At 38.7% G+C, this 26,898-nt stretch overlaps 1 protein-coding gene across 1 annotated transcript in view; it reads left to right on the top strand.

The window, feature by feature from the left end:
- The window catches only part of LOC105864199 (uncharacterized), a 48,453-nt gene that overhangs the window by 17,561 nt on the left and 3,994 nt on the right, over positions 1 to 26,898 (top strand). Inside the window, exons 3-4 of the mRNA XM_076009277.1 lie at positions 5,433 to 5,559; positions 6,055 to 6,156. Of these exons, the coding sequence (XP_075865392.1) occupies positions 5,433 to 5,559; positions 6,055 to 6,156 (229 nt within the window). The remainder of the gene's footprint in view (positions 1 to 5,432; positions 5,560 to 6,054; positions 6,157 to 26,898) is intronic.

Genomic DNA, 26,898 nt, shown 5'->3' with positions numbered 1-26,898 from the left:
TCAGGAAAGCAGAAGTTGCAGGCAAAATTACAAATCAATACATGAAGGTTATACATTTGTTTGGCCCAAAGAAGGTGGGATATCTTGAAGCAGGGGCTTATGGACCATAGGTGGATTCAAAGAGAGTCTTTGATTAGTGGAAAGGGAGGTAAAGTGAGTGTGACTCTCTCCAGGCCCTTCAGGAAGAAATTTAGAACAAAGAGCTGCAGTCAGAGTTCAATTATTCTGTTCCCATCTGCATTTTCCATTTGGTGTTTCTGATAAACAACTTAAGAACATATGTTAGGGTGTTATCTTTTAGTTTCCATAGGGAACTAAATCACCTTATGACTCTGGCTCGCTTGGGGGACTATTGTGATTACTCTCATTTGCTCATCAGGTTGCCCATTCACTTTTCAGGGCTAGCTAGGCACCTTGAAAGGTGAAAGGAAATTTTTTTCCTTTATTTCCATTCTTATGGGACTCTTCAAGTCCTTAAGAGGGATTCCTGCTCCATTGCAACTTGAGGACTAATTATAGTGACCTTTCTTCTGTTTTTGCATCCTCTTAGCAGATTGCCTGTGGTGAAATTCACATTCTGGTTTAATTATGTAATAAAACAATTTTCTTTTTGTTCTACCATTGTGGAGAGTTCTTTTGGGGCTGGAGATATTTTTTTTTTTTTCATTGTAATTCCAAACTCTGTCCAGAGTTATCAGACATGATATAAACATAGAAGGTGACTACCTAGAGTCACTCTAGAGGGCCCTTTCCAATTCTGGCTTCCAGTTATAAGCCAAAATTGTTGAGAAAAGCGGCAGTTGCCTTCAAATCTGCAGGCAGAATGGTCTCTTTGCCTATTTGGGACCTACAGTCCCTTCTAAAGCAGCTTCACCATATGTTTACAAAAATAACCTCACAGGGGGGCAATGAGTTGTTCCAGCTCTGTCTTTCAACGTCCCTGGCATTATTAGACCTGACACTGCTTCAGAGACCATGGGATCCAAAAACCAGCCAGGCTCACACATGTGCTTTGAGTAGTTCTAAGAATCTCAACTTCTCCCTCCTTCTGTTGCTCAATTGCCCACAACTGTGCAAAGGGTTTCCTGCACTTCCTAGTCCTTCCAACACCTAAATCTGCAGCTTCGGATTCTGAATCCAAGTCCTGGAGTTCTTCAGGATGTGTTAGAACAGCCTCCTTGTGGGAATCTTTCCTCCAGTTTCCCTCCCCTCACTGTAACACTCAGGAATACAAAGCCAGTTTAATCCCACCTTGAATCTGCTCTTCAGACCTAGCTTCCACTTGGGATTCACTGGACAGAACCAGGCAGAGGATGTACAGAAAGAAAACCCTGGGAAGACATTTTCTGCATCATGAGAGATCAACATAGACTTTGTAAATCCTCTCTTTTGAAGTGTGGCCCTCCATATTTTCCAGATCTTGTCCAGTGACCTGCCGCAGATGTGAGAGGCTCCTGGTGTAAACATAATCTGGTAGCAGAATCAATAAGTGTAAACAAGCACCTCAGCAGTGAGAGAGTTTAGGGCCACAAAATATTCAGAACCATGACCACAACCATACCTGCCTGCACACTGTGTTACTGGACTAGAGTATCCTTGTCCTTCCTCATATTCAAGAGCTAGCTGATCAGAGTCAGGTAATATGGATTCAAGGGTGGCTGCTACACCAGGCCAGTCCATTTTCTATCCTGGCCCCATAGAGTCACCATGAGTCTCTCCTGACTGAATCACCATGGGGACATCAGCCCAGGCTCACTGGGGACACTCTCACCAGCACCTGGGAGTATTTAAGACATCTGGGGATGTCCTGTGCAGCCTAGGTTCAGGCTGACTCTGCTTCCATCTCAGAGGAAGAGGAATGAGTCACCTAAGGTTTGTTTCTCTCCTGACATAAGAAATTTCATTTGTTGGAACACAGATGGGAATTGCTCCAGTTTCCTGGTACTTGGGTAAATAACGATGAGGAGGTCTGGAGACACAAACTAACACATAAACCACTTTCTTCCATTTCATATGGCCATTAGAAAAACAGATGAAGCAATTATAATCCCCACTATCCAGGAACTTTCATCCTGGAGCAAATGGAAAAATGGTTAAATTCAGCATCATGTGGTCGGTACAAAGAAGGGAGATGATGTACAGGGGACTTTGGCTTCATTTGGGCCACTTCCCTTATGTTGTTGTGAGTTCTGATGTGACTGCCTGAAGTGTTACTTATGGACAGAAGAATTGTTGTTTTTATTGTTATTTCTATTGCTTTTACCTTGTTGAAAATAAATATCTAGCTTCTAATATAATTGTCCTAGAACCACCGTAAGGAATTTGATTAAATTGCTTGTTATTATATGTCATAGAATATACCAGAAAGTGGTGTAAATAGATTAAAATTATACAAACTGTAGGAGTCAAGTTTGTCTTGAGCAATTTAGGGAAGACAGAACTGAATATACCCCAGGGGCATAGAGAGATGAGAAGACTGGGGCTCCTTTAAAAAGGCCTCAGGGTCCAGGTCTCACCCCACCCTGGAATCTCCCTGCACAAAACTTATTAGAGGAGATCAGGGTATTGGATGGCTTCTCCTGCTGTCTCCCTAGAGCTGTTGCTCACAATTTCTCCAAACCTAAAAGCAGATAAATGAGAGGAAGAGATTGTTTGGGGGCCTTCGTTTCTTTTTTATTCAAGCCTATGTTTCTGGAGACATTCCATCCAGCAATCTGTTTTCCATTTGTTTAGATTTAGTAGTTGCTCTACAAGTTACAAGAAAGTAAATATAAACACAACAATGAAAAATTTCTCTGAACTTTACTCCACCCTTGCTTCATGTATCCCTCTCATCTGTCTATATTCAGCTTGTATTCTATACATTTTCTTTTAAAAATCAGTAATTGATAAACAAAAGAAGAAATAGTGTGGGCCCTTCATCTAAATCCTGGGAATTATGGGACATTTAGTATTCACCTCCCAGGGTGTTATGAGGGTGAATTCATAAACTGAGTTTCCTAGCATGCTGCACTGTAACATATTTGAGCATATATGTTTATATATGCTCAGTAAACATAGCATTAATGCATGTGCACATGTCATTTTCCAAATATGGACTAACTCAGACACTGCTGCCTTCTCCAGCCTCTGTAAACTTTAAAGGGAATGCCATGTTTCAGGATGGAGATTGGTGGTCTTCATTTTGGACCCAAAGTAGTTTTGCTATGATAAGATTGTTGGGTGTAAGGCCTTCTGTGTGCCGTGCTGGCTTTCTCTGAGTGCTACTGATTACAGGTGTAGGGGAAGCAACATCAGCACGAACAGAGGCCTTTTTAAAGGAGCCAATTCATGGACTCTTTCCACACCTGCAGAATCACATTACTTAGAGTGGGGCCAAGATTAGCAAATGCTTTATGTGTACATTCTAAGAGATTCTCGGTCCGGGTTTTCCATTGGAATTACGTGGCCGGTTTGAAACACCATCACCTGCGCCCTTCGTGCCGAATTTGTTTATTGGTCTGGGTGGGATCATCTATGTGGTTTTAAGTGCCTCATGTGATTCTAAGGTGAGGCTAGGGTCAAGAACAAGGGCTCTGAGCTATATTTATGATACTTGAATCCAGACTTTGTTCCTGGAAGATCATAGGGCCTTCTTTGCTTAGATTTTGTAGGGGCAGCTCAGTGTGGTCCAGATTCTCATTGCTGTAGCAGAAATTGCTGGTGACTGTGGCAGGGAAGAGTACCTGAGGGCAGGAAGGAAGAAACTCACACTTTGCTCTCCATGTAGAAGTTCTTGATTCTCCTGTAATAGAAGACAGGGAAGGTGGACTTTTTTTTGCACTTCAGGGTCTGTCTGCCTGTGTGTGTGGTGGATGCAGTAGAAGGGGTTATGCTGATGCCTTGTAAGGCATATTATCAAGATGGCAGTATGATTTGTTCAGGTCATTTTACCTAAGGAGGAATTTCAGAGAAGGAGGAAGAGGAAGAAATGGCTGCTTCTGAAGTAATTATGTCCCAGCTGAGGGGCTGTGTTTACTTTTCCTATTGGAATGTTATGAGTTTAGACTTTGCAAACCTTTACTTCTTTCCTTTGGTGTTCCTACTTAATGAGTTTGTTTCAGCTATTTTTTTTTTCCTTAATGATAGTCAAGAGGCTCTGGAAAGTTCTTTTTTCTTATATACAAGAGTCTTCTCTCTATTCTCTTCATCCAGGCTTATTTATGCCATAAACAGTTCTCACCATACATTTATGATCTTTAATATTAAAAAATATTCCCTTTGTGTGTTTTGAACACCTTGGAAGCAGATTCTGGGATGCCCAAGGTTCCTATTGGAGATGAGTTCAGTCCCTAGGATATCAGTGAAGAAAGGGAACATGTTTAGGTTCTGTCTGGATGTTCCATCAGTTCTATTCAGAGCAAGATTAATAAAATAGACAATAATTGTCCAGAATAACTCAGAAAGTTCTGAGAAAGAGAATAATTAGAAGAGATTTGCTCTCTAGAATCCTGAAGAAAGATTATTTAAATACACTGTTAGAGATTATAGATCATGAGAGTTAGCTGTAGCTTGAACTTTATATAAAACTGATGTTTCTTCATGATGAAATTCAGGTTATAATTTACTTTTTTCTTTGGCCAACAATATCACAGCAGTGATATCTTTGTGCATTGGCATCTGGTAGTAATTTGTCCTATGACAGTTGATGTTAATTTTCTTCCCTTGGTTAAGGTTCTCTCTGACAGATTTTTTTTTCACTGTAGATTTAATTATTTTTCTCTTCATTTTAATAGGTACCTCATGAAGATTTAACAAGATAGTTTATGATGTACATAAACCATCACATTTAATGTGGAAGTTCCCTTTTCTTCTTAGATTCCCTTTGCATATAGTTTTGGAAAATGAAGTCTCTCATCTTTGTTTCCTGGTCAGATGAACTGAGCTAAAGCTAGGGTCTGCCACTTACTGGGTGTTTGAGAAACATTCCCCTTGGGCCAGAAGCATTCACATGACTGGTGAGCTTGTTAGAAATTCAGGCTTCACCCCAGATCTCCTGAATGAAAATCTGCATTTCAACAAGATGTCCAGTTCATTGTAGTACACACCAAAGTTCAAGAAGTACCACTTAACTCTCAGCATAATTTTTCCATCTGAAATATATATACAACTAGTCCTGCATGATGTAACTGTAGCATTCAAAAATGTATTTTATACTGTATCTTCCAGAAAACTATAGTATCTACAGTGGTTTTGTGGATCTTATGTCATCCTGTTTCTTCAGAGTTACAGACATTAACATTAGAGAATATTTCTGTGTTAAAAATTGTCTTTTCAAATAATAATAGTCACTCATGTGTTAGAACCCGTACTCTTTCCTATTTCATTTTGCCTGGAGTCACATTAAGATCTTTTTCCATGGCCATTTTGTAAATCTTGTGCTTTTCTTTCAGGAACTGTTGACATTCAGGGATGTGACCATAGAATTTTCTCCAGAAGAGTGGGCATGCCTTAACCCTGCTCAGTGGAATTTGTATAGGGATGTGATGTTAGAGAACTACAGAAACCTGGTCTCTCTGGGTGAGGATAACTTCAATACATAATTTCTATTCCACACTAAAGTTTTCATATCCTTCCTTTGTTTTCTTAGCGTTTCTGCTTTATATGAATGCGTTTCAGATCCTTATTTCCAGGGAAAACTGGGGAATTTGTTGGAATAGAAAATATCTTCAAGATTTATCTTGATATTAATCTTACCTTTTTTTGAGCTGATCTGTATCCTTCACTGTAGATTAGTGGTAATCCCAGAAATCTAGTGGCATAAAGTATTGTTGTTCACAACTTAAAACTCAATTTCTACTATCAATTTTTGATTCATAGTACTGGGTAATAGAGCTAAGGATGCACAAATTTTAAGTACTTCCTAAATATTCAAAAGTTTATCAGGAAATGGTACTTTGGAATTAATTATTTAAAATCTTCTACAATGTTCTTTTTTTTCTACCGAGCACAGTACTGAGTTGGTAATTGCAGAATTTCAGCAAGAGTCATGTTACATTCTTTTTATTAAAACAGGTCTTGCCGCCTCTAAGCCAGACCTGATCACCTGTCTGGAGCAAACGCAAACGCAAGAGCCCTGGAATGTGAAGAGGCATGACAACGTAGCAGAACACCCAGGTAGGTGGAAGTGAATGAAGCAGATGACACAGGTGAGAGATCAAAAGTTCAAGGAGGAAGCCATACCTTAAAATGTAGTTTGGGGAACTCTGCTTCAATATAAATGGTTTCTGAGAAGCCTGGGTTTTCTTCTGTTGATATCACATTAGGGGCATCTCTATCCCTTTGTTTGTTTGTTTGAAGACAGAGTCTTGCTCAGTTCCCCGGGCTAGAATGCCATGGTATCAGCCTAGTAGCCAACCTCCAACTCCTGGGCTCAGCTTCCCAAGTAGCTGGGACTACAGGCACATGCCACCATGTCCCGCTAATTTTTTCTATTTTTTTTTTTATTTTTTTTTTATTTTTTTTATTTTTTTATTTTTTTTTTTTTTGAGACAGAGTCTCGCTTTGTTGCCCAGGCTAGAGTGAGTGCCGTGGCGTCCTAGCTCACAGCAACCTCAAACTCCTGGGCTCGAGTGATCCTTCTGCCTCAGCCTCCCGGGTAGCTGGGACTACAGGCATGCGCCACCATGCCCGGCTAATTTTTTATATATATATCAGTTGGCCAATTAATTTCTTTCTATTTATAGTAGAGACGGGGTCTCGCTCTTGCTCAGGCTGGTTTTGAACTCCTGACCTTGAGCAATCCGCCCGCCTCGGCCTCCCAAGAGCTAGGATTACAGGCGTGAGCCACAGCGCCCGGCCATTTTTTCTATTTTTAATAGAGGGGGTCTCACTCTTGCTCAGGCTGGTCTTGAATGCCTTGAGGTCAAGCAATTCTCATGAGCCCCAGAGTGCTAGGATTACAGACATGAGCCACCATGCCCGGCCTTATCCCTTGTTTTTAAGTTATCCAAGAACTTTACTTCCCCTTCATTGATCTTCCTTTGAGGTCATAGTGAAAACCAACGTCCTGTTCATGGTTTATAAGGGTCTGCAGGACCTGACTGCTCTTTCATTGCTTTTCATGACATGGGAATATCTATGCATTTTTGAGGAATTCTACATTAAACCATTTTTTAATTTCTCGTTTTGCATCATATCTGAAATGTGAGTGTAGTGGTGTTATTGGTATTTGGTTCAGAAATCCCAGTAACACCACAAGCAGATGTTGTGTGTTTTCTGTTTTATGGCTTTTTATCCTATGGAAGTATTAAATATAACTCTGTAGAAATTCATACTTAGTAATATTATCAGAACATTATCTCCATAAATATAATAAAATCTGATGTTATTTTACTTCAAAAGTGTTTTTAGTGTGTGAACCCTGATTAATAATTTAAACTCTATATGCCTAAATTCCTCAGCTTTAATATAATTGCATGTATCTATTCCCTACATTTCCTTTCTTTTTTTTTTGAAACAGAGTCTCGCTTTGTTGCCCAGGCTAGAGTGAGTGCCCTGGCGTCAACCTAGCTCACAGCAACCTCACACTCCTGGGCTCAAGCAATCCTTCTGCCTCAGCCTCCAGAGTAGCTGGGACTATAGGCACGCGCCACCATGCCCGGCTAATTTTTTCTATATATATTAGTTGGCTAATTAATTTCTTTCTATTTATAGTAGAGACAGGGTCTCGCTGTTTTTTTTTTTTTTATTTCGGCATATTATGGGGGTACAGATTTTAAGGTTTCAATAAATGCCCTTTCCCCCGCTTCCCAGGGTCTCCCTTTTGCTCAGGCTGGTTTCAAACTCCTGATCTCAGGCAATCGGCCGCCTCGGCCTCCCAGAGTGCTAGAATAATAGGTGTGAGCCACCACACCGGCCTACATTTCTTTTTTTTTTTTCTTTTTTGAGACAGAGTCTCTCTTTGTTGCCCAGGCTAGAGTGAGTGCCATGGCATCAGCCTGGCTCACAGCAACCTCAAACTCCTGGGCTCAAGTGATCCTTCTGCCTCAGCCTCCCGAGTAGCTGGGACTGCAGGCATGCGCCACCATGCCCGGCTAATTTTTTCTATATATGTTAGTTGGCCAGTTAATTTCTTTCTATTTATAGTAGAGACAGGGTCTCAAACGATCTGCCTGCCTCAGCCTCCCAGGGAGCTGGGATTACAGGAGTGAGCCACCGCACCCGGCCTACATTTCTAAATAGTATTATGTCATTGGGCACCTTGGAACACTGCTGAGCATATATTAAACTCCCAATTCTTATGTTAGTAATATTTTTTAATAACTATCATTTTGTAATTTTCTCTTGTTTAGTATGAAGTTTACTGGGACTGCATCATTCATATATGTGTGTGTGTGTACATATATATCCATACGTACATAAATGTGTGTGGTATATGTTTGTGTGACATGGATTTTCTTCACAAATAAGTTGTATAACTATATAATTATATATAATGTAATGATTTGATTTGTGTACATATTGTGAAATGATTAATACAATCAAATTAATGAACACATTTATTACTTCGCAGTTACTTGTTTTGGAGGTAAGAACACTTAGGGTCTACTCTCAGCAAATTTTAAGATATAAAACTTTATTATTAGCTATAGTCACAATGTTATACATTAGATCCACACAACTTATTCATGTTATAACTGAAAGTTTATACGCTTTGAGTAACTTCTCCCAAGTTTTCCCCACCTCAGGCCCCTGGCAACCACTTTTGCACTTTGTTTTTAAATGATTACAACCTTTTTAGTTTCCCCCATAGGTGAGATCATGCAATATTTTTCTTTATCTGCTTTACTTTAGTTAGCATAATGTCCTTCAGGTCCCTTTATGTTGTTGACATGGTTGAATAATATTTTTTATAACTGAATAATATTCTATTGTTTATCTGTATCATTTTTTTGTTTATTTAGCATTCACACACATTTAGGTTGTTTTAATTTCTTGCCAATTATGAATAATGCTGCAATGAACATGGTAGTGCATATATTTATTTGAGATACTAATTTTATTTCCTTTGGTTATATATACAGAAGTGGGATTGCTGAATTGTATGGTAATTCTATTTAACTTTTAGAGATCTTCCATACTTGTTTTTATAGTAATCTACCAATTTCCAACTCACCAATAGGGGATAGGATTTATTTTTCTTCATATCCTTGTCAAAACTTGTTACCTTTTCTTTTTGATAGTAGATATCCTTCCTAACAGGTATGAATGAAGTGATATCATGATTTTGATTTGTAATTCCCTAATAATTGGTGATGTTGAGCACATTTTCATTTACCCTGTTGGCCACTTATTTGTCTTCATTGGGAAAAAAATCTATTCAGTCTTATGCCTATTTTTCAATTGGTTATTTAATACATTCATTATTATTATTTTTGTCTTTGATTTATATGTTTCTTATATAATTTATATATTATCCTTGCAAACCATATCAGATATATGGTTTGCAGTATTTTTTCCAGTCCTATAATTATTCTTATTTCACTGTTTTCTTTGCTGTATAGAAGCTTTTTAATTTTTTTAAATGTAGTCCAACTTCTTTATATTTGCTTTTGTTTTCACACTTTTAGTGTTGTATTTAAAAAATCCATTACCAACATCAATGTCAAGAAGGTTTTTCGTGTGTTTTTTTTTTCCACTTTTTTCCTTTTATTATATTTTCTCAAATAAGCTTCCCAAACGGAAGATTTTTTTTTTTTTTTTTTTGAGACAGAGTCTCACTCTGTCACCCGGGCTAGAGTGCGGTGGCATCAGCCTAGCTCACAGCAACCTCAAACTCCTGGGCTCAAGCAAACCTTCTGCCTCAGCCTCCCGAGTAGCTGGAACTACAGGCATGCGCCACCATGCCCGGCTAATTTTATATATATATATATTAGTTGGCCAATTAATTTCTTTCTATTTTTATAGTAGAGACGGGGTCTCGCTCAGGCTGGTTTTGAACTCCTGACCTTGAGCAATCCGCCCGCCTCGGCCTCCCAAGAGCTAGGATTACAGGGATGAGCCACTGCGCCCGGCCTCTTTTATTTTTAATATATGGATTCACTAATATTTGTATGATAATATTCTGCTTATTTACTGATTATGTATTTTAGTTTAAACAGTTTTTTGGTATACTATTTATGGTTTTCTCTATAGTTCTGCCTATGATTTTCAAAACCGTGTTAAAATAGAAGCATTGAAAATGGACATAATATAATCTTGCATTAGTATCTATGCATTTAAAGGAGCAAATGCCTCTTCTAGTTTTGTTTTTTTTTTTTTTTTGAGACAGAGTCTCACTTTGTTGCCCAGGCTAGAGTGAGTGCCGTGGCGTCAGCCTGGCTCACAGCAACCTCAATCTCCGGGGCTCAGCGATCCTTCTGCCTCAGCCTCCCGAGTAGCTGGGACTACAGGCACGCGCCACCATGCCCGGCTAATTTTTTTTTTTTTTTGTATATATATTTTTAGTTGGTCAATTAATTTCTTTCATATTTTTGGTAGAGACGGGGTCTTGCTCAGGCTGGTTTCGAACTCCTGACCTTGAGCAATCCGCCCGACTCGGCCTCCCAAAGTGCTAGGATTACAGGCGTGAGCCACAGCGCCCGGCCCCCTCTTCTAGTTTTTATAAGCCAGTTCCAGAAAGTAAAGATCTTCCCTTCTTGGGTACCCAGGCTGATGAGATCTCCTCTGGGTTTGCACATAAGAGGGCTTCTAGCTGGGTCTAAAGTCTGCTGTTGGGTATGCAGTGAGGTCTGCCTTTAGTGTAGGCTTGTTGCCAAGGACTGGGGTAGTTGCGAATTCTGTCTTATTCATGGGCAGACTGAACTGCCTTCATGTCTTTGATCTATATGGCAGGCACTTGCAATTGGGTCTGCATAAGGTGGTCCTTGATGTTATGTGTATGGATGAGTGTGGCTCCCACTGAGGATGTTGGGGGTTTTCTCCAGCTTGCTCTGTGGGTTCTTAGGTGGGCAGGATTGGTCAATGACTGCGGCTAGGAGGGCTGGAACTGAATCACAGAACTGCTTCAGAGACCTCAGTAAGTACCAAATTCTGCAGGCTTATCTCCATGGCCACAAATGGTTATCTCTCCCTAGATGTCATTAAAGGTGACCACTCCTAGATCATGATTGGGAGAAGTTGGAGATGACTACACTTTAGATTTCTTTAGTGGGACCAAGTTAATTGGGTCATTTCCTGATCTATAGCCAAGACCAGGGATCTTCAAGTTTGCCACTTGAATTGGCCTGTCTGCTTAAGATAACTCTTCTTTTTATAGGGATTTACAAGGGCTTTACAACGGTTTCCTTGGATCCCAAAGCTCCCATAAAAGCACTTTTTAAAGATGGGAGTCTCACTATATCACCCAAGCTGGTCTCAAGCTGTTGGACTGAAGTGATCCTTTAACCTCAGCTCCTTAGTAGCTGAGATTACCAGTGTGAGCCACTGTGCTGGACTTTTTTCCATGGATAAAGGCACTTTTTTCCATGGATGGCTACAAAGTGTTGCTGTGTGTGGGGAGGTAAACAAGCAAAGAACTTTCTATTCTGCCATCTTGCTGACTTTATATTTTCACTTTCTGTTTTGTTCTATATTAAATTTTCTGTAAGTTTAGATTCAAATGTTCAGAATATTATGCTATAATTTCACATTATGAAAGAAGTAAATTAGATAATTAGTAGGCACGCCATATTTATTAAAAGATTCACTTGAAAGTTTAAGTTTACTGCAGGCAAAAAGGAATCAATTAAAATTGTCATCCAGTTTCCTCAACCTATATCTAAATTATAATTTTTACCAAATGTTTATTTTACATAGCAGTGACTCTCATAATATTTTACAAAATTTATATTTTTACTTTATTTTGAAATATAAGGTTTTTTTGCTTCCAAAGGCTGAATTTCAGTTTTTGTAAGAATAGCATCAACAAATATTATGCTAATATTAATACTATAATAGAAGTTATTTTTTATGCTTTTTAAATTCTTATTAAAATATTTTGATTAGAGCCTTTTATGATGATGATTTCCGTACATTTTCTCTGAAATTTACTGCCATACGCTGCATACTAGTGATTCAACATACCTAACCTCCATGGGTTCACAGTCACAGTTGAACATTGTAGTTATCTAGAAAAATTTTGATAGTACAACAATGTTGCATACAGGATTTTATGTCTAAAAATTTCTCTTATTCTTATTTTGTAATTTCATATTCCTGTGTTTCTTTCTTAAAGTATGTTCCTTGACATCAGTTTGTGTTTGGTTTCACCTATGTATTATAATTTTGAATGAAATTACAACTCTATATACACTTGGAGTTAATGTGTGATTTAATTAAAATATGAATCATCTGTATGTATATTAAATATTGTATATATGTCTATGTGTTTGTCTATAAATACACCCTAAGTTTGTTTATGGTTTATTTTGTATATTTCTTTTCCGAGCTCATTTTCAATTGTTATTTTGTCCTGTCTAGATGAGTAGTCATGGAAATAGTCTTAAATTTACCATGTATTTATTGATTAAAGATGTATTAAAGATACATCTTTAATATAGATGTATTAAAAATAATACATCTATATTATCTTTGTGAGAAGGAAATATTTCTGTGATTTGCAGGTAATTTTTGTAAAGCTTTGTAACTATTTTAGTTATTCTTTTAAAATAATTTCATTGTGAAAATACATAATACAAAATTTACTATCTTAAATCTTTTTAGGCTTGACACAGTGGCTCACACCTGTAATCCTAGCACTCTGGGAGTCCGAGGCAGGCGGATTGCTCGAGGTCAGGAGTTCGAAACCAGTTGAGCAAGAGAGAGACCTTGTCTCTACTATAAATAGAAAGTAATTGGCTAACTAATATAAATAGAAAAAATTAGCCTGGCATGGTGGCACATGCCTGTAGTCCCAGCTGCTCGGGAGGCTGAGGCAGGAGCATTGCTTGGGCCCGGGAGTTTGAGGTTGCTGTGAGTTAGGCTGACGCCAGGGCACTCACTCTAGCCTGGACAACAAAGTGAGACTCTGTCTCCAAAAAAAAAAAAAAAAAATCTTTTTAAGTGTACGTTTCAGGAGTAGTAAGTATATTTACATTGTTATGCATAAGACCTCTAGAACTTTTGTATCTTGCAAAACTAAAACTCAATACCTATTAACAACTGTTCATTTTACCCTTTCTCCAGCCCTTGACAAACTCCATTTTACATTTTGTTTCTATGAGTTTGACTAAAATCATATTAAGGGTAATCATACACTATCTGCCATTTATTTCAGTTAGCATAATAGTCTCAGTGTTTCTCTTTTTTTTTTTTTTTTTTTGAGACAGAGTCTCACTTGTTGCCCAGGCTAGAGTGAGTGCCGTGGCATCAGCCTAGCTCACAGCAACCTCAAACTCCTGGGCTCAAGCAATCCTTCTGCCTCAGCCTCCCGAGTAGCTGGGACTACAGGCATGCACCACCATGCCCGGCTAATTTTTTCTATATATATTAGTTGGCCAATTAATTTCTTTCTATTTATAGTAGAGACGGGGTCTCACTCTTGCTCAGGCTGGTTTCGAACTCCTGACCTCGAGCAATCCGCCCGCCTCGGCCTCCCAGAGTGCTAGGATTACAGGCTTGAGCTACTGCGCCCGGCCTCAATGTTTCTCTTTATCATAAGAATGTGGCAAGGTTTTTCTTTTCTTTTTTTTGACACATGAAACATTCTACTGCCTGGAATAGAGTGCAGTGGTGTTATCATAGCTCACACTGCAGTTTCACACATCTGAGCTCAAGTGGTCCTCCAGCTTCAGCCTCCTGAATAGCTGGGACTACAGTGCATACCACTATGCCTAGCTAATTTTTCCTTTTTTTTTTTTTTGTAGAGACAGGGTCTTGCTATGTTGCTCAGGATTGTCTCGAACTCTTGGCCTCCCAAAGTGCTGCAATTACAGGCACAAGCCACCACACCTGGCATAAGAGTTTCTTATTTAAGCCTGAATAATAGTCCATTGTCTGTATATAACTTTTTTTTTTATTTTTTTTTTGAGACAAAGTCTCACTCCATTTCCTGGGCTAGAGTGCTGTGGCATCAGCCTAGCTCACAGCAACCTCAAACTCCTGGGCTTGAGCGATCCTCCTGCCTCACCTTCCCAAGTAGCTGGGACTACAGGCATGAGCCACCAGGCCTGGCTAATTTTTTCTATATATTTTTAGTTGTCCAGCTAATTTCTTTCTATTTATTTTAGTAGAGACGGGGTCCCGCTCTTGCTCAGGCTGGTCTCGAACTCCTGACCTTGAATGATCTGCCCGCCTCGGCATCCCAGAGTGCTAGGACTATAGGCATGAGCTGCTGTGCCGGCCATATATATCATATTTTTTAATGTGTTCATCAGTTGGGCATCTGGGATGCTTATGCCTCTTGCTTTGTGAATAATGAATGCTGTAATGAACATGAGTGCACACATATCTCTTCCAGTTTCTACATTATGTACTTTGGATAGATAACCCAGAAGTGGCATTGCTGGACCATACACTAATTTTACTTTTTAATTTTTCAAGGAACCTTCATATGTTTTATAGTGTCTGCATCATTTTCCACCACCAATATTTCAAATGGGTTCCAATTTCTCTACATCTTTGACAAACTTTTTTTTTTTTTTTGAGACAGAGTCTCACTCTGTTTGTTGCCTGGGCTAGAGTGCTGTGGCGTCAGCCTAGTTCATAGCAACTTCAAACTCCTTGGGCTTAAGGGGTCCTCCTGCCTCAGCTTGTAGGGAACTACAAGCATGTACCACCATGTCCAGCTAATTTTTTCTATATATATTTTTAGTTGGCCAATTAATTTCTTTCTATTTTTCAGTAGAGATGGGGTCTTGCTCTTGCTCAGGCTGGTTTTGAACTCCTGACCCTGAGTGATACGCCCACCTTGGCCTCTCATAGTGCTTAGGATTACAGGTGTGAGCCACTGTGTCCAGCCCAAACTTTTTTTTTAATATTGCCCATTTTGAATGTGAGGTGGTATTTCATTGTGATTTTGCTTTCCATTTTTATTTTTTATTTTTTTGGAGTCTCACTCTGTTGCTCAGGCTAGAGTGTGCTGGTATCAGCCTAGCTCACAGCAACCTCAAACTCTGGGGCTCAAGCAATCCTAGTGCCTCAGCCTCCGAAGTAGCTGGGACTACAGGCATGCATCACCATGTCCGGCTAATTTATATATATATATATATATATTTTTTTTTTAGTTGTCCAGCTAACTTCTTTCTATTTTTTTAGTAGAGATGGGGTCTCGCTCTTGCTCAGGCTAGTCTCAAACTTCTGAGCTCAAATGATCCGCCCACCTTGGTCTCCCAGAGTGCTAGTGTTACAGGGATGAGCCACCGCACCAGGCCCTGATCATTTCTTAATAGAGAACTTTCAGAAGTTCTGAAATAACATGCTTGATTTTATGTTTTAAAAAATTGAATTAGATAATCAGTATGCACCCCTCATTTATTAAAATGGTTTATTTATATGTTTCAGTTTTCTGCATGCAAATAGTTATTAGCATTTCCATCCACTGGAATCAGCCTTTATCCTAATGATAATAAAATTTATTACTAATCGTTCATTTTATATATCACTTTCATAGCATATTTGACAATATCCATGTTGTTACAATATTTAGAAATGTAAGACCTTCCTTTGCTTCTGAAAACTAGATTACACCCTTTCTCTTTTGTGTAAGAAGAGCATCAATATATTAATAACATAAAAAAAGTTTTGCTAGTATCATTTAAATGCCTAACACTTAATATTTTCTTATCAAAGCTTTTTATGAATGATTATGATATGTTTTTGCAAATATATCAATGTTTTGCAGAAATCGCCCTAACTATGTGCTAGTGATTCAGTATCTGTGTTCTTCATGGATGCCTAGTCATCTTTGAAAATTATAGTTATCTAGAATTCTTCTTCAGGAATACACTATGTTTATTCAGGATTCTATGGGTTAAAGTTTCTTTTCATTCTTGTGTATAATTTTATAGTTCTGCTTTGTTTATTTATTTATTTTTTGAGACAGAGTCTCACTCTGTCTCCTGGGCTAGAGTACTGTGGTGTCAGTCTAGCTCACAGCAACCTCAAACTCCGGGCTCAAGTTATCCTCCTGCTTTAGCCCCCTAAGTAGCTCGGATTACAGGCACTCATCACCATGCCTGGCTAATATTTTCTATTTTTTAGTTGCCCAGCTAATTTTTTTTATTGTTATTATAGACAGTCTCACTATTGCTAAGGCTGTTCTAGAACACCTGACCTCAAGCGATCCTCTTACCTTGACCTCCCAGAGTGCTAGGATTACAGGTCTGAGTCACTGCACCTAGCCTCTGCTTCATTTTTTAAAGTAGGCCATCTCACATCACTTAACTAAGTTTTTAGTTTTATGTATATTATATTGTTTTACTTGGCAATATTCAACTCTTTATGCCTTGAGACAATGTAAAGCAAAAATCAAATATAAATCAGCCTTGTATCTACTGCTAATATAATTCTCTTTGTGTTTGCTTGCCTGTATAAATAATTAGTCCTCTTTTGTTTATGGATAGTACATTTTTTTTTGTTTGGTGGTCAATGATTATTTTGTCTTGTCTAGGTAGATAGTCATGAAATTGTCTTAATTTCAACATATATTTATAGGGGAATATATATTTGTGTGAAACATTTGTGTGATTTGAAGATAAATTTTGACAAGCTTCAAAACTCTATTTTTGGCATTATTTTTTGTAAAAAACATGAAATTTACAATGTTAAATACAAGTGGATTCATGGAGTATGTTTTTTGGGAGGGACTGTCTTATATTCTTTATTATAATGTCAAGATTTATCTTTATCGTAGATGTTAGATTTCCTGCTTTTTAAAAGCTGAGTAATACTCCTTTATTATTTTATATCCCAAATTATATTTATCTTTTCATTTTGTGAGGCAAGTTTAGGTTCTTTTCACCTATTGGTTCTTGTGAATGATGCTGAAATAAACATGGATGTGCAAATAACTCTGTTTTACCATATATGCGAGGGATTTATGTCTGTCCTACATTTTGTCTAATTCATCTAGTTTTCTTCCTTTATGCCAGTAGCAAACTGCTTTGATTAGTGTACCTTTTGTAACATGTCTTGAGATCAGAAATTGTAATGCCTCCAACATTGTTTCTGTTTTTGAACACTGTTGGGCTCTTCATGGTACTTTGGCATTCTATATAATAATTGTGAATTACTTTTTTTTTTTGCGTAATATGACAATAATTTTAAAGAGATTGCTTTGAATTTGTAGATCATTTTGGTCAGTATGAACATCTTCACAATAGTAAGTCTTCCAGCCCTTGAACTGGACCATGTTCAAGAGTGTGTGATTTCCACTCATGTGGATTTTCTGATTTTTCTTCTGTAATTGATTTCTAGTTCCATTGCATTTTTGTTACAAATAATAGTTTGTAAGATTTTAAATTTTAAAAATTTGTAAAGGATTGTTTTCTGGGATAATAGGTGTTCTGTCTGGGAGAATGTTTTATGAGTTATTGAGAAGATTGTGTATTCTGCTGTTGTGTGGAGTGTTCTCTCTTTGACTATTAGGTGTAATTGTTTTATAATGCTTTCAAGTTGTTGATTCCTTTATTAATGTTATGTCTTACATTATTATTCATTACCAAAAGGTATTCAAGAATCCTACCATTATTATATTGCTGCGTGTTTCTTGCTTCAATGTTTGCTTCATATATTTGTCAACCCTGATTTTATACACACACCCCCATACACAATAGGCATATATAATATATATTATCTATGTGAATATATAAAGACACAGGGATATTAAATAATAATAAATGGGTTCATTTATTTATTTAATATCCCTGTGTCTTTTGTGGCAGTTCTGACTTAAAGTATATTTTATAAAATAGGACAAGTGTTGCCTCAAAATGTATTGTGCCTAATTGTGAACTCAATATTTGCATGTAGTAGTTTTTTTGTTGTTGTTGTTCTGCCACTTTTAGTCCCTTGAGAGAAGATATAGTAGGATATTGTTTTTTTATTTTCTTAAATTTTTGTCTTTATAATATTTTATTGTGAAGTTTAGTCCCTGAATAATTACATAATTTTCTGAAAGGGAAGGACTTTCTATTGCCGTGTCCCTCTTTTCCTCTCTTTCTGTTTCCCTTTGTGTCTCATTGAACTTTTGAGTTTCATGTTTTGAATCTTTTCATATTATTTGAGTGTATCTCTATAGGTGTTTTCATTGTGGCACTATGCAATTACACAAAACTTCTTACAGTTAAAACAGTATGTTTTATTTTATTATTTCAGAATATTACAGGGGTATAAATGCTATGATCACAGAAATTGCGTTTGTATCACCCGTGCCAAAGATACAAGCATGCCCATCACCCAGACATTGTGCACCAAACCCATTAGGTGTGAATTTACTCATCCCCTCTCTCCCCTCACCTGCATGATCCTCAATGAATGTTACTTCCATATGTGCACATAAGTGTTGATCAATTAGTATCAATGTAATGGTAAGTACATTTGGTGTTTGTTTTCCATCCCTTTGATACTTCACTTAAAAAATAGGGATTAAGCTCTATCCAAAAAAACACAAGAGGTATTAGTTCACCATTTCTTTTATGCTTGAGTAATACTCCATGGTGTGTGTGTGTGTGTGTGTGTGTGTGTGTGTGTGTGTGTGTGTGTGTGTGTGTATGTATGTATATACCCCACCTTTTATTAATCCATTCATGTATTGATGGGTATTTGGGTTGGTACCACATCTTTGCAACTATGAATTGTGCTGTAATAAACATTTAAGTTCAGTTGTCATTTATATGGAATGTCTTTTTTCTCTGGGTAGTGGAATTGTTGAATCAGATGGGTAGATCTACTTTTAATTCTTTGAGGTCTCTCAATATTACGTTCTATAGAGGTTGTACTAGTTGTACTAGTTTGCAGTCCCACCAGCAGTGTATGAGTGTTCCTATCTCTCCCCATCCATGCCAATTTGTTGTTTTCAGATTTTTTCTTTTTTCTTTTTTTTTTTGACTCAGAGTCTAGACTAGAGTGTGTGGCGTCAACCTAGCTCACAGCAACCTCAACTGCGGCATCAGCGGCATCAACCAGCTCTGGCTCAGGCTGGTTTTGAACTCTTGACCTTGAGTGATCTGCCTATCTTGGCCTCCCAGAGTGTTAGGATTACAGGCGTGAGCCACCCTGCCTGGCCTGTTTTGGATTTTTTGATAAAAGCCATTCTCACTGGAGTTAAGTAATATCTCATTGTGGTTTTGATTTGCATTTCCCTGATGATTAGAGAGGTTGAGCATTTTTTCATATGTCTGTTGGCCATTAGTTTGTCGTCTTTTGAAAAGTTTCTATTCATGTCCTTTGCCCACTTTTTAGTGGGATTGTTTGATTTTTTTTTTTTTTGCTTGCTGGTTTTTCTGAGTCCTTTATAGATTCTAGTTATCAGGGCTTTATTGGATGTGTTGCATATGAATATTTTCTTTCATTCTGTAGGTTGTCTGTTTACTCTTGAGATAGTTTCCTTGGCTGTTCAGAAGCCTTTTAATTTGATGAGGTCCTATTTATCTATTTTTATTGTTACTGTGATTGCCTTTGGGGTCTTTGTCATAAATTCTTTGTGCATATGTTGATGTCTATAAGAGTTCTTCCAAAATTTTCTTCTAAAATTCTTATGGTTTCATGCCTTAGGTTTAAGTCTGTTATCCATCATGAGTTGATTTTTGTGAGAGGTGAGAGGTGTGGATCCTGTTTCAGTATTTTCCATGTTCCTATCCAATTTTCCCAGCACCATTTATTGAATATAAATTCTTCTCCCTATTGTATGTTATTTTCTGCTTTGTCAAATAATGCAATATATGGATCTTTGTCAAAGATGGCAATATGTGGATGCATTTATTTATTTATTTATTTATTTATTTATTTATTTATTTATTTATTTATTTTTGAGACAGAGTCTCACTTTGTTGCCCCAGCTAGAGTGCTGCGGCATCAGCCTAGCTCATAGTAACCTCAAAACTCCTGGGCTCAAGCGATCCTTCTGCCTCAGCCTCCCAAGTAGCTGGGACTACAGGCATGTACCACCATGCCTGGCTAATTTTTTCTATATATATTAGTTGGCCAATTAATTTCTATTTATAGTAGAGATGGGGTCTCGCTCTTGCTCAGGCTGTTTTCAAACTCCTGACCTCGAGCAATCTGCCCACCTCAGCCTCCCAGAGTGCTAGGATTACAGGCGTGAGCCACTGCACCTGGCCTTGTTAAGTATTCTTAACATAAAAGGGTGCTGAATTTTGTCAAATGCTTTTTCTGCATCTATTGAAAGGATCATGTGGTCTTTATGTTCTTATTTATGTGGTAATTACATTTATAGATTTGTGTATATTGAACCATTGCTGCATGTCTTGGATGAAGCCTACTTTGTCATGATGGATTTTTTTGATTAGTATTTGGTTTTCTTGGATTTTATTGAAACTTTTTGCATCTGTATTCATAAGGGATATTGGTTTATAGTTCTCTTTTTCCTGTTATTGTGTCCTTTCCTGGCGTTAGTATCAAGGTGATGTTGGCTTTGTAAAATGTGTTGGGGAGCATTCTTTCCTTCTTGATATTATGCAGTAATTTCCTCAGGATAGGTACGAGTTCTTCCTTGTAGGTCTGGTAAAATTCTGGTGTGAAACCATCTGGTCCAGGTCTTTTGTTGTTGGAAGACATTTTATTGCTGCTTGAATTTTGGTACAATTCTGTTTCTTTCTGAGTCAGTCGGTGTGTTTCTAAAAATTTGTCCATTTACTTCACATTTTTAAGTTTATGTGCATAGAGATTTTTATAGTATTCAGAGATGATATTTTGTATTTCTGTGGTATCATTGTAATTTCTTCTTTTTCATTCCTGATTGGGCTTATTAGAGTTCTTTCATTTCTGCTTCTGGTTAATCTAGAGAGAAGCCTGCCAATTTTGTTTATCTTTTCATAGAACCATCTATTTGTTTCATCAATCTTCTGTATAGTTCTTTTGTTGTTAATTTCATTTAGTTCTGTTCTGATCTTGGTTATTTCTTTTTTTATTCTTCTTTCTTATTTTCTTTGCTTTTCTTCTCCTGGGTTTGGGTTTGGTTTGTTCCTCCTTTTCCACTTCTTTGAGATGATTCATTAGATTGTTGATTTGTGATCTTTCTGGTTTTTTGAATGTAGGCACTTATGGCTATAAAGTTTCCTCTCTGGACTGCTATATTCCTAATTTAATTTCAACAACTTCGTGTAGAGATGAGTATTTCTGTTGGAGTTGATTTCTAATTTTATTCCACTGGGTTCTGAGAAGATTCATGGCATAGTTTCTGCCTTTTGAATTTGTTGAGACATGTTTTGTGTCCTAGGATGTGGTCTATCTTAGAGAATGTTCCATGAGCTGATGACCAAAATGTATATTCAGTGGTTTGGGGTAGAATGTTCTGTAAATGTCAGTCAGGCCCATTTGTTCTAGTGTTCTGTCCATTGTTTCCTTTCTTTTCCTTTTTTTTTTTTTTTGAGACAAAGTCTCGTTCTGTTGCCCAGGCTAGAGTGAGTGCCGTGGGGTCAGCCTAGCTCACAGCAACCTCAAACTCCTGGGCTCAAGCAATCCTTCTGCCTCAGCCTCCCGAGTAGCTGGGACTACAGGCATGTGCCACCATGCTCGGCTAATTTTTTCTATATATATTAGTTGGCCAATTAATTTCTTTCTATTTATAGTAGAGACAGGGTCTCGCTCTTGCTTGAGCAATCTTACTGCCTTGGCCTCCCAGAGTGCTAGGATTACAGGCATGAGCCACTGCGCCTGGCCTCTTTGTTTATTTTCTATTTGGAAGATCTGTCCTGTTTTGTCACAAGGGTATTGAAATCCCTGGCTCTTACTGTGTTGCTATTTATTATTTTGTTTCGTTCAAGTAAAATTTTCTTTATGAATCTGGGCCCTCTGTGTTAGGTGTGTAAATATTTAAAATTGTTCTGTCTTCTTGTTCACTTGTTCCCTTTACCATTATATAATGATCATGTCTTTTATTACTTTCATTGATTGTAAGATTGTATTATATGATAGGAGAACTGTTACGCCAGCTTTCTTTTGGTTTCCATTTGCCTGGAATACTGTTTTCCATTCCTTCACTTTAAGTGTGAATAAATCCTTGTGAGTTAGATGTGTTGTTTCCTGGAGACGGCAGATACTTGATTCATATGTTGTTATCCATTCAGCCAGACTATGTCTCTTGAATGGTGAGTTCAAGCCATTCATGTTTATTGAAGGAATTGGTAAGTGTGCGGTGGATTTCTGTTCATCCTGTTGAGTAGAACTTTATTGCTTTGTTTTACCTCTTGAACCATTGTGGTGACTGGGCTCTGACCTTTAGCCTTTGAGGGTTTTTACACTGGTGGACAATTATTTTTCTGTTCTATGTGTATTACAGATCTGCATACTTCTTGCAGGGCAAATCTGGACAGTTGTCCAGGACAACAGTGGACAAGTCTCAGTGTTTGGTTGTCTGGAAAAGAGTTAATTTCTTCATCAAATATGAGCCTTAGTTTCACAGGATACAAAATTCTAGGTTGGCAGTTGTTTTGTTTAAGATGAAGATGTGGGCCCACTCCCTTCTGACTTATAAAGTTCCTGCTCAGAAATCTGTTGTTATCTGATGGGTTTTTCCATGTAGGTCATTTGTTGCTTACATCTAGATGCTTGTAGACTTTGACTTTGGCCAGGTTGAATACTATGTGTCTTGGAGATGTTCGGTTTGCCATCAATTTTTCCAACGTTCAATGGCCGTCTTGTATCTGGATGTCTGGATCTCTGGCAGTCCTGGGGAATTCTTCCACAGTAATTCCCTCAAGTAGATTTTCTATGCTTTTAGCACATTCTTCTCCCTCAGTGATATCTATAATTTGTTTGTTTGTTTGTTTCACTTTGTCCCATATCTCTGTATGTGATTGTTCTGCCTTGTTCTTTTCTTCTTTGCCTCTTTAAATGATTGGTTTAGCTCCAGAGTCCTGTCTTCAAGCTCTGAGATTTTTTTCTTCTCCTTGGTTTAATCTGTTGCTGAAATTTTCTGCTGCAGTTTGAAAAGCACTATAATCCTCTTTTATTTCTTTTCTTTTTTTTTTTTTTTTGAAACAGAGTTTCGCTTTGTTGCCAAGGCTAGAGTGAGTGCCGTGGCATCAGCCTAGCTCACAGCAACCTTAAACTCCTGGGCCCAAGCAATCCTGCTGCCTCAGCCTCCCAAGTAGCTGGGACTACAGGCAATGTGCCACCATGCCCGGCTATTTTTTTCTCTATATATTAGTTGGCCAATTAATTTCTATCTATTTATAGTAGAGACGGGGTCTCGCTCTTGCTCAGGCTGCTTTCGAACTTCTTACCTCGAGCAATCCGTCCACCTCAGCCTCCCAGAGTGCTAGGATTACAGGTGTGAGCCACTGCGCCCAGCCCTCTTTCATTAAGTTTTATTATATCCTTCCTAAGTTTGTTAACCTCTTTGGTGACTTTTCATTAATTTTCTGAAATATTTTTTGGGCTTCTTTTTGTTGGTTTTCAGTTTTCTTTTCAATTACATTCATCTTATTTGCCATCCATATTCTGAATTCCATTTCTGTCATTTGAGCAATCTCCTTGTAGTTGGAGTTCACCAATGTAACTCCATTGTAATCTCTTGGGGGTGTTAATGTCTTTTGAGTTTTCATGTTGCCTCAGTTATTTTGTTGGTTTCTTCTCATCTGAACCCCTTTTCTTCAGTTCCAGGGTAATGGGTTTTCAGGACTTCTGTTCCTTGCTGTGAACTCTCCAGATAGTTTTAGGATGTTCAAGTTGAGAGCTGGATGAGACTCTCTTCTCAGAGGCTGGTGTTGTGAGGGTCTCCCCACAGAGGTAACTGGAGCAGCTGGATGAGGTTGTTGTGGGTTCCTGGGTTGTGGGCAGTTGCTCAAAGCAGGTCACAGTGTGCTGGCAGCGTTAGGCTGGGAGGGTGCGGTCCCTGACCGGGCGTTGGACTTTGGAGTATCTCTTCTAGCCCTGGTTTTGTGGTGGAGGCTCTGGGGTAGGGTCTTGGGGTCTAGATGCAGTGCTGGAAACTTTGGAAATGTGTCTTGGGCTTTGTGAGATTTCTGGAGGCTAAGGGGCAGAGCGTCAGACTCCACTGTGACAGTCTCCAAGCTATGACTAGGAAGGAGCTGTGAGCAGAACCATTGCACAAAATCTTTTACCTAAAAGAGGAGCTGTGCCAATGGCAGGCTGATCCATCCTGGAGGAGCAGGGTCAGGGCCATGCAGACTTGAGGTGGTTGGGGCAGAAGGGTGGAGTCTTGGCTGAACAGGTAGTAGCAGCCTGCTCCACAGGCTCTGGGGGCCCATGAATGCCAAGTCAGGTAGGCTGAGATTGGCCCCAGTGGCGAAGGGACCACAGAGCTTTTCACACTCCTGTCTGGCCTGCAATGCCAGCCAGAACCTCTCAGGTTGGCCTGCTCTGCCCTGGCATTAGAGCCTCTAAGCAGGGACCATGGTGGAGCCAGAAGCAAAGCCTCTGATCTGAGGATCCAAGCCAGGGTCATGCAGATGGTGTGCTGAATTGACCTGGAGGTCAGAGTCAGGGCCAGGGACGAAGGAGGTGGCTGGGGCGAGCAGATTCACAGTGGAGCAGGCTGCAGTCTGCTTCTTAGGCATTAAGTTCCCACAGATGCCAGGTCAGACATGCAGTGGTCACAGCTCTCCTTACCCGACAGAGGACCTGCTGAAATGGTTACCTGAGGCCTCTCATGGTGGAGCCTGTTGCACCCTGGCATGAGAGCCTTTGAGCTGGGACTGGTGTGGAGACAGAAGGTGAGCCTTTGACCAGGGGCTGCAAGCCAGGGGCCATGCAGATGACAGGATGGCCTGACCTGGAGGGCGGCGGGGGCAGGGCCAGGCAGGCAGGAAGTGGTTGGGGCTTGGAGAGCAGGTTCAGGGCTAATAAGCAGGCTGCAGGCTGCTTCTTAGGCCCAAGAGTGCCACAGATGCCATGTAAGACATGCAGAGGTCATAATTCTGCACACCCCACCCAGAACCTGCAGAAACAATCACCCAGGGTCTCTCAGGTCAGAACGTGCTACCCTACAGACAATTCCTGTGCCCAGGTCCTGTTGTGCTCAAGTGGTAAAATGCCTGGCAATAATTTCCAGGGTCTGGCTCAGGAAAGCCACAAATCAGTGCAGAGTCTTCCTAGCCCAGTGTACCCCAAAAGTTCAGGATTTCCTTAGCTCTTGCCTGATCTCCACAGTGTCTGCTATCTAGCACAAGGGCTCTGCACAGACTCCAGGCATGTCCCTGTCTTAGCAGGTAGGAGGTCTGTGGGAGTGGTGTGTGTCATCTGGTAGTTCAGTCTACACTGCACCAGCAAGGGGAGCACAGTGCTTCCACACTCTATCCTCCTATTTTTCTCCTCGTGTTCTCTAATCTTTGTATATGTATCATCCCATCACCTTTTTTTCCACACTCAGTATCCCACGTGCTTCTTTCTGAATTCATTACAATACTTCCTAGGTGAGCCATCCATATGTAGGCAGCTGCCTGTACCTTTCACTTCTTTCATTGGTAGCAGCAAGCTGGCAGGCTGCCTCTAGTCTGCAATTTTTTTCTCTGCTATAACAATAACTGGTAACAACTTACCTTTAGTTGCATATAAAAATTCTCCCTCATTATATCTGCCCTCAACTTTGTTATTGACATCACCAATTATATCTTATATTGTATACCCATTAATAGAGGTTCAGTATTATTTTTCTGTTTTTGTCTTCAAATTTTACAGCATGATTAAAACTATATTGTACACTGTTTTAATCCTACAGAAATTCACTTAGGTGTACTTACATATCTTTCCCAGGGATTCTTATTTTCATAAGATTTTGTGGTGTTTTCTAGCATCTTTCTCTTTTCTATGAAAGGGGCTTCCTTTGGCATTTCTTATGGGTCAAGTCTAGTGGTGATAACTGTTTCAGCATTTAATTATCTTGATAAGTCTTTATTTTTTCTTCATTTAGAAGGGAAGTTTTGCTGGATATAGTATTTCTGCTTGAAGCTTTTGATTTTTTACCATTTTGACTATATCACTGAATTCTTTTCTGGCATGCAAGCTGTCTTGATAAATCTACTGGTAATTTCATAGGGGCATGCTTATAGATGACACATCACTTTTCTCTTGCTGCTTTCAATATTCTTTTGTGTGTGACTTTCACAACTTTCTTTATAAATCTGTCCTGTTTATCGTAGCTGAAGTTTCTTTAGCTTCTTAATGTGTTATGCCTTTTTTCTTATATTTAAGAATATCTGTCATTTCTTATTGTATTCTTCAGCCTCACAATATTTCTTTCTATTCTTTGTTGTAGATATTCTCATTTCCCTGATTTTATTTAGTTGTCTGTATTGTTTGCATTTATTCTGTTTGTTTAGCATCACTCAGGTGGATATTTTTAATATTTTCAGATAATTAATACCTCTCCATTCCTTTATGGCTGATTTCTAATAATTTATTTTGTTTGTTTGACTAGATTATGTCACCTTGATATTGTATATATATTTTAATCTTTGGTTGAGATTTGTGGATTTTGAAAAAGCCACCTATCACAAACTTTATAAAGTTGCTTTATCCTAGGGGACCCTGACCCCAATGAACTGTGTTAGAGATTTAAGGAACCTCAAATCTGTTCTGAGCATGTTTATTCTGTAAAATTTTTAATTTATTTTTCAGTTAAAACAATATTCCCACATTTCAGAGCCAGTCATCATTTGCTACACCTGTTCTCTTGTTTGTGGCACTGAAATTCCTCTACTGTTGTAAGAATCTTTCACCTTTTATTTCAGTACA

This window comes from Microcebus murinus, chromosome 13 (assembly GCF_040939455.1).
Source record: "Microcebus murinus isolate Inina chromosome 13, M.murinus_Inina_mat1.0, whole genome shotgun sequence".
NCBI classification, from domain to species: Eukaryota; Metazoa; Chordata; class Mammalia; order Primates; family Cheirogaleidae; genus Microcebus; species Microcebus murinus.
This window is presented reverse-complemented; position numbering and strand designations above follow the sequence as displayed.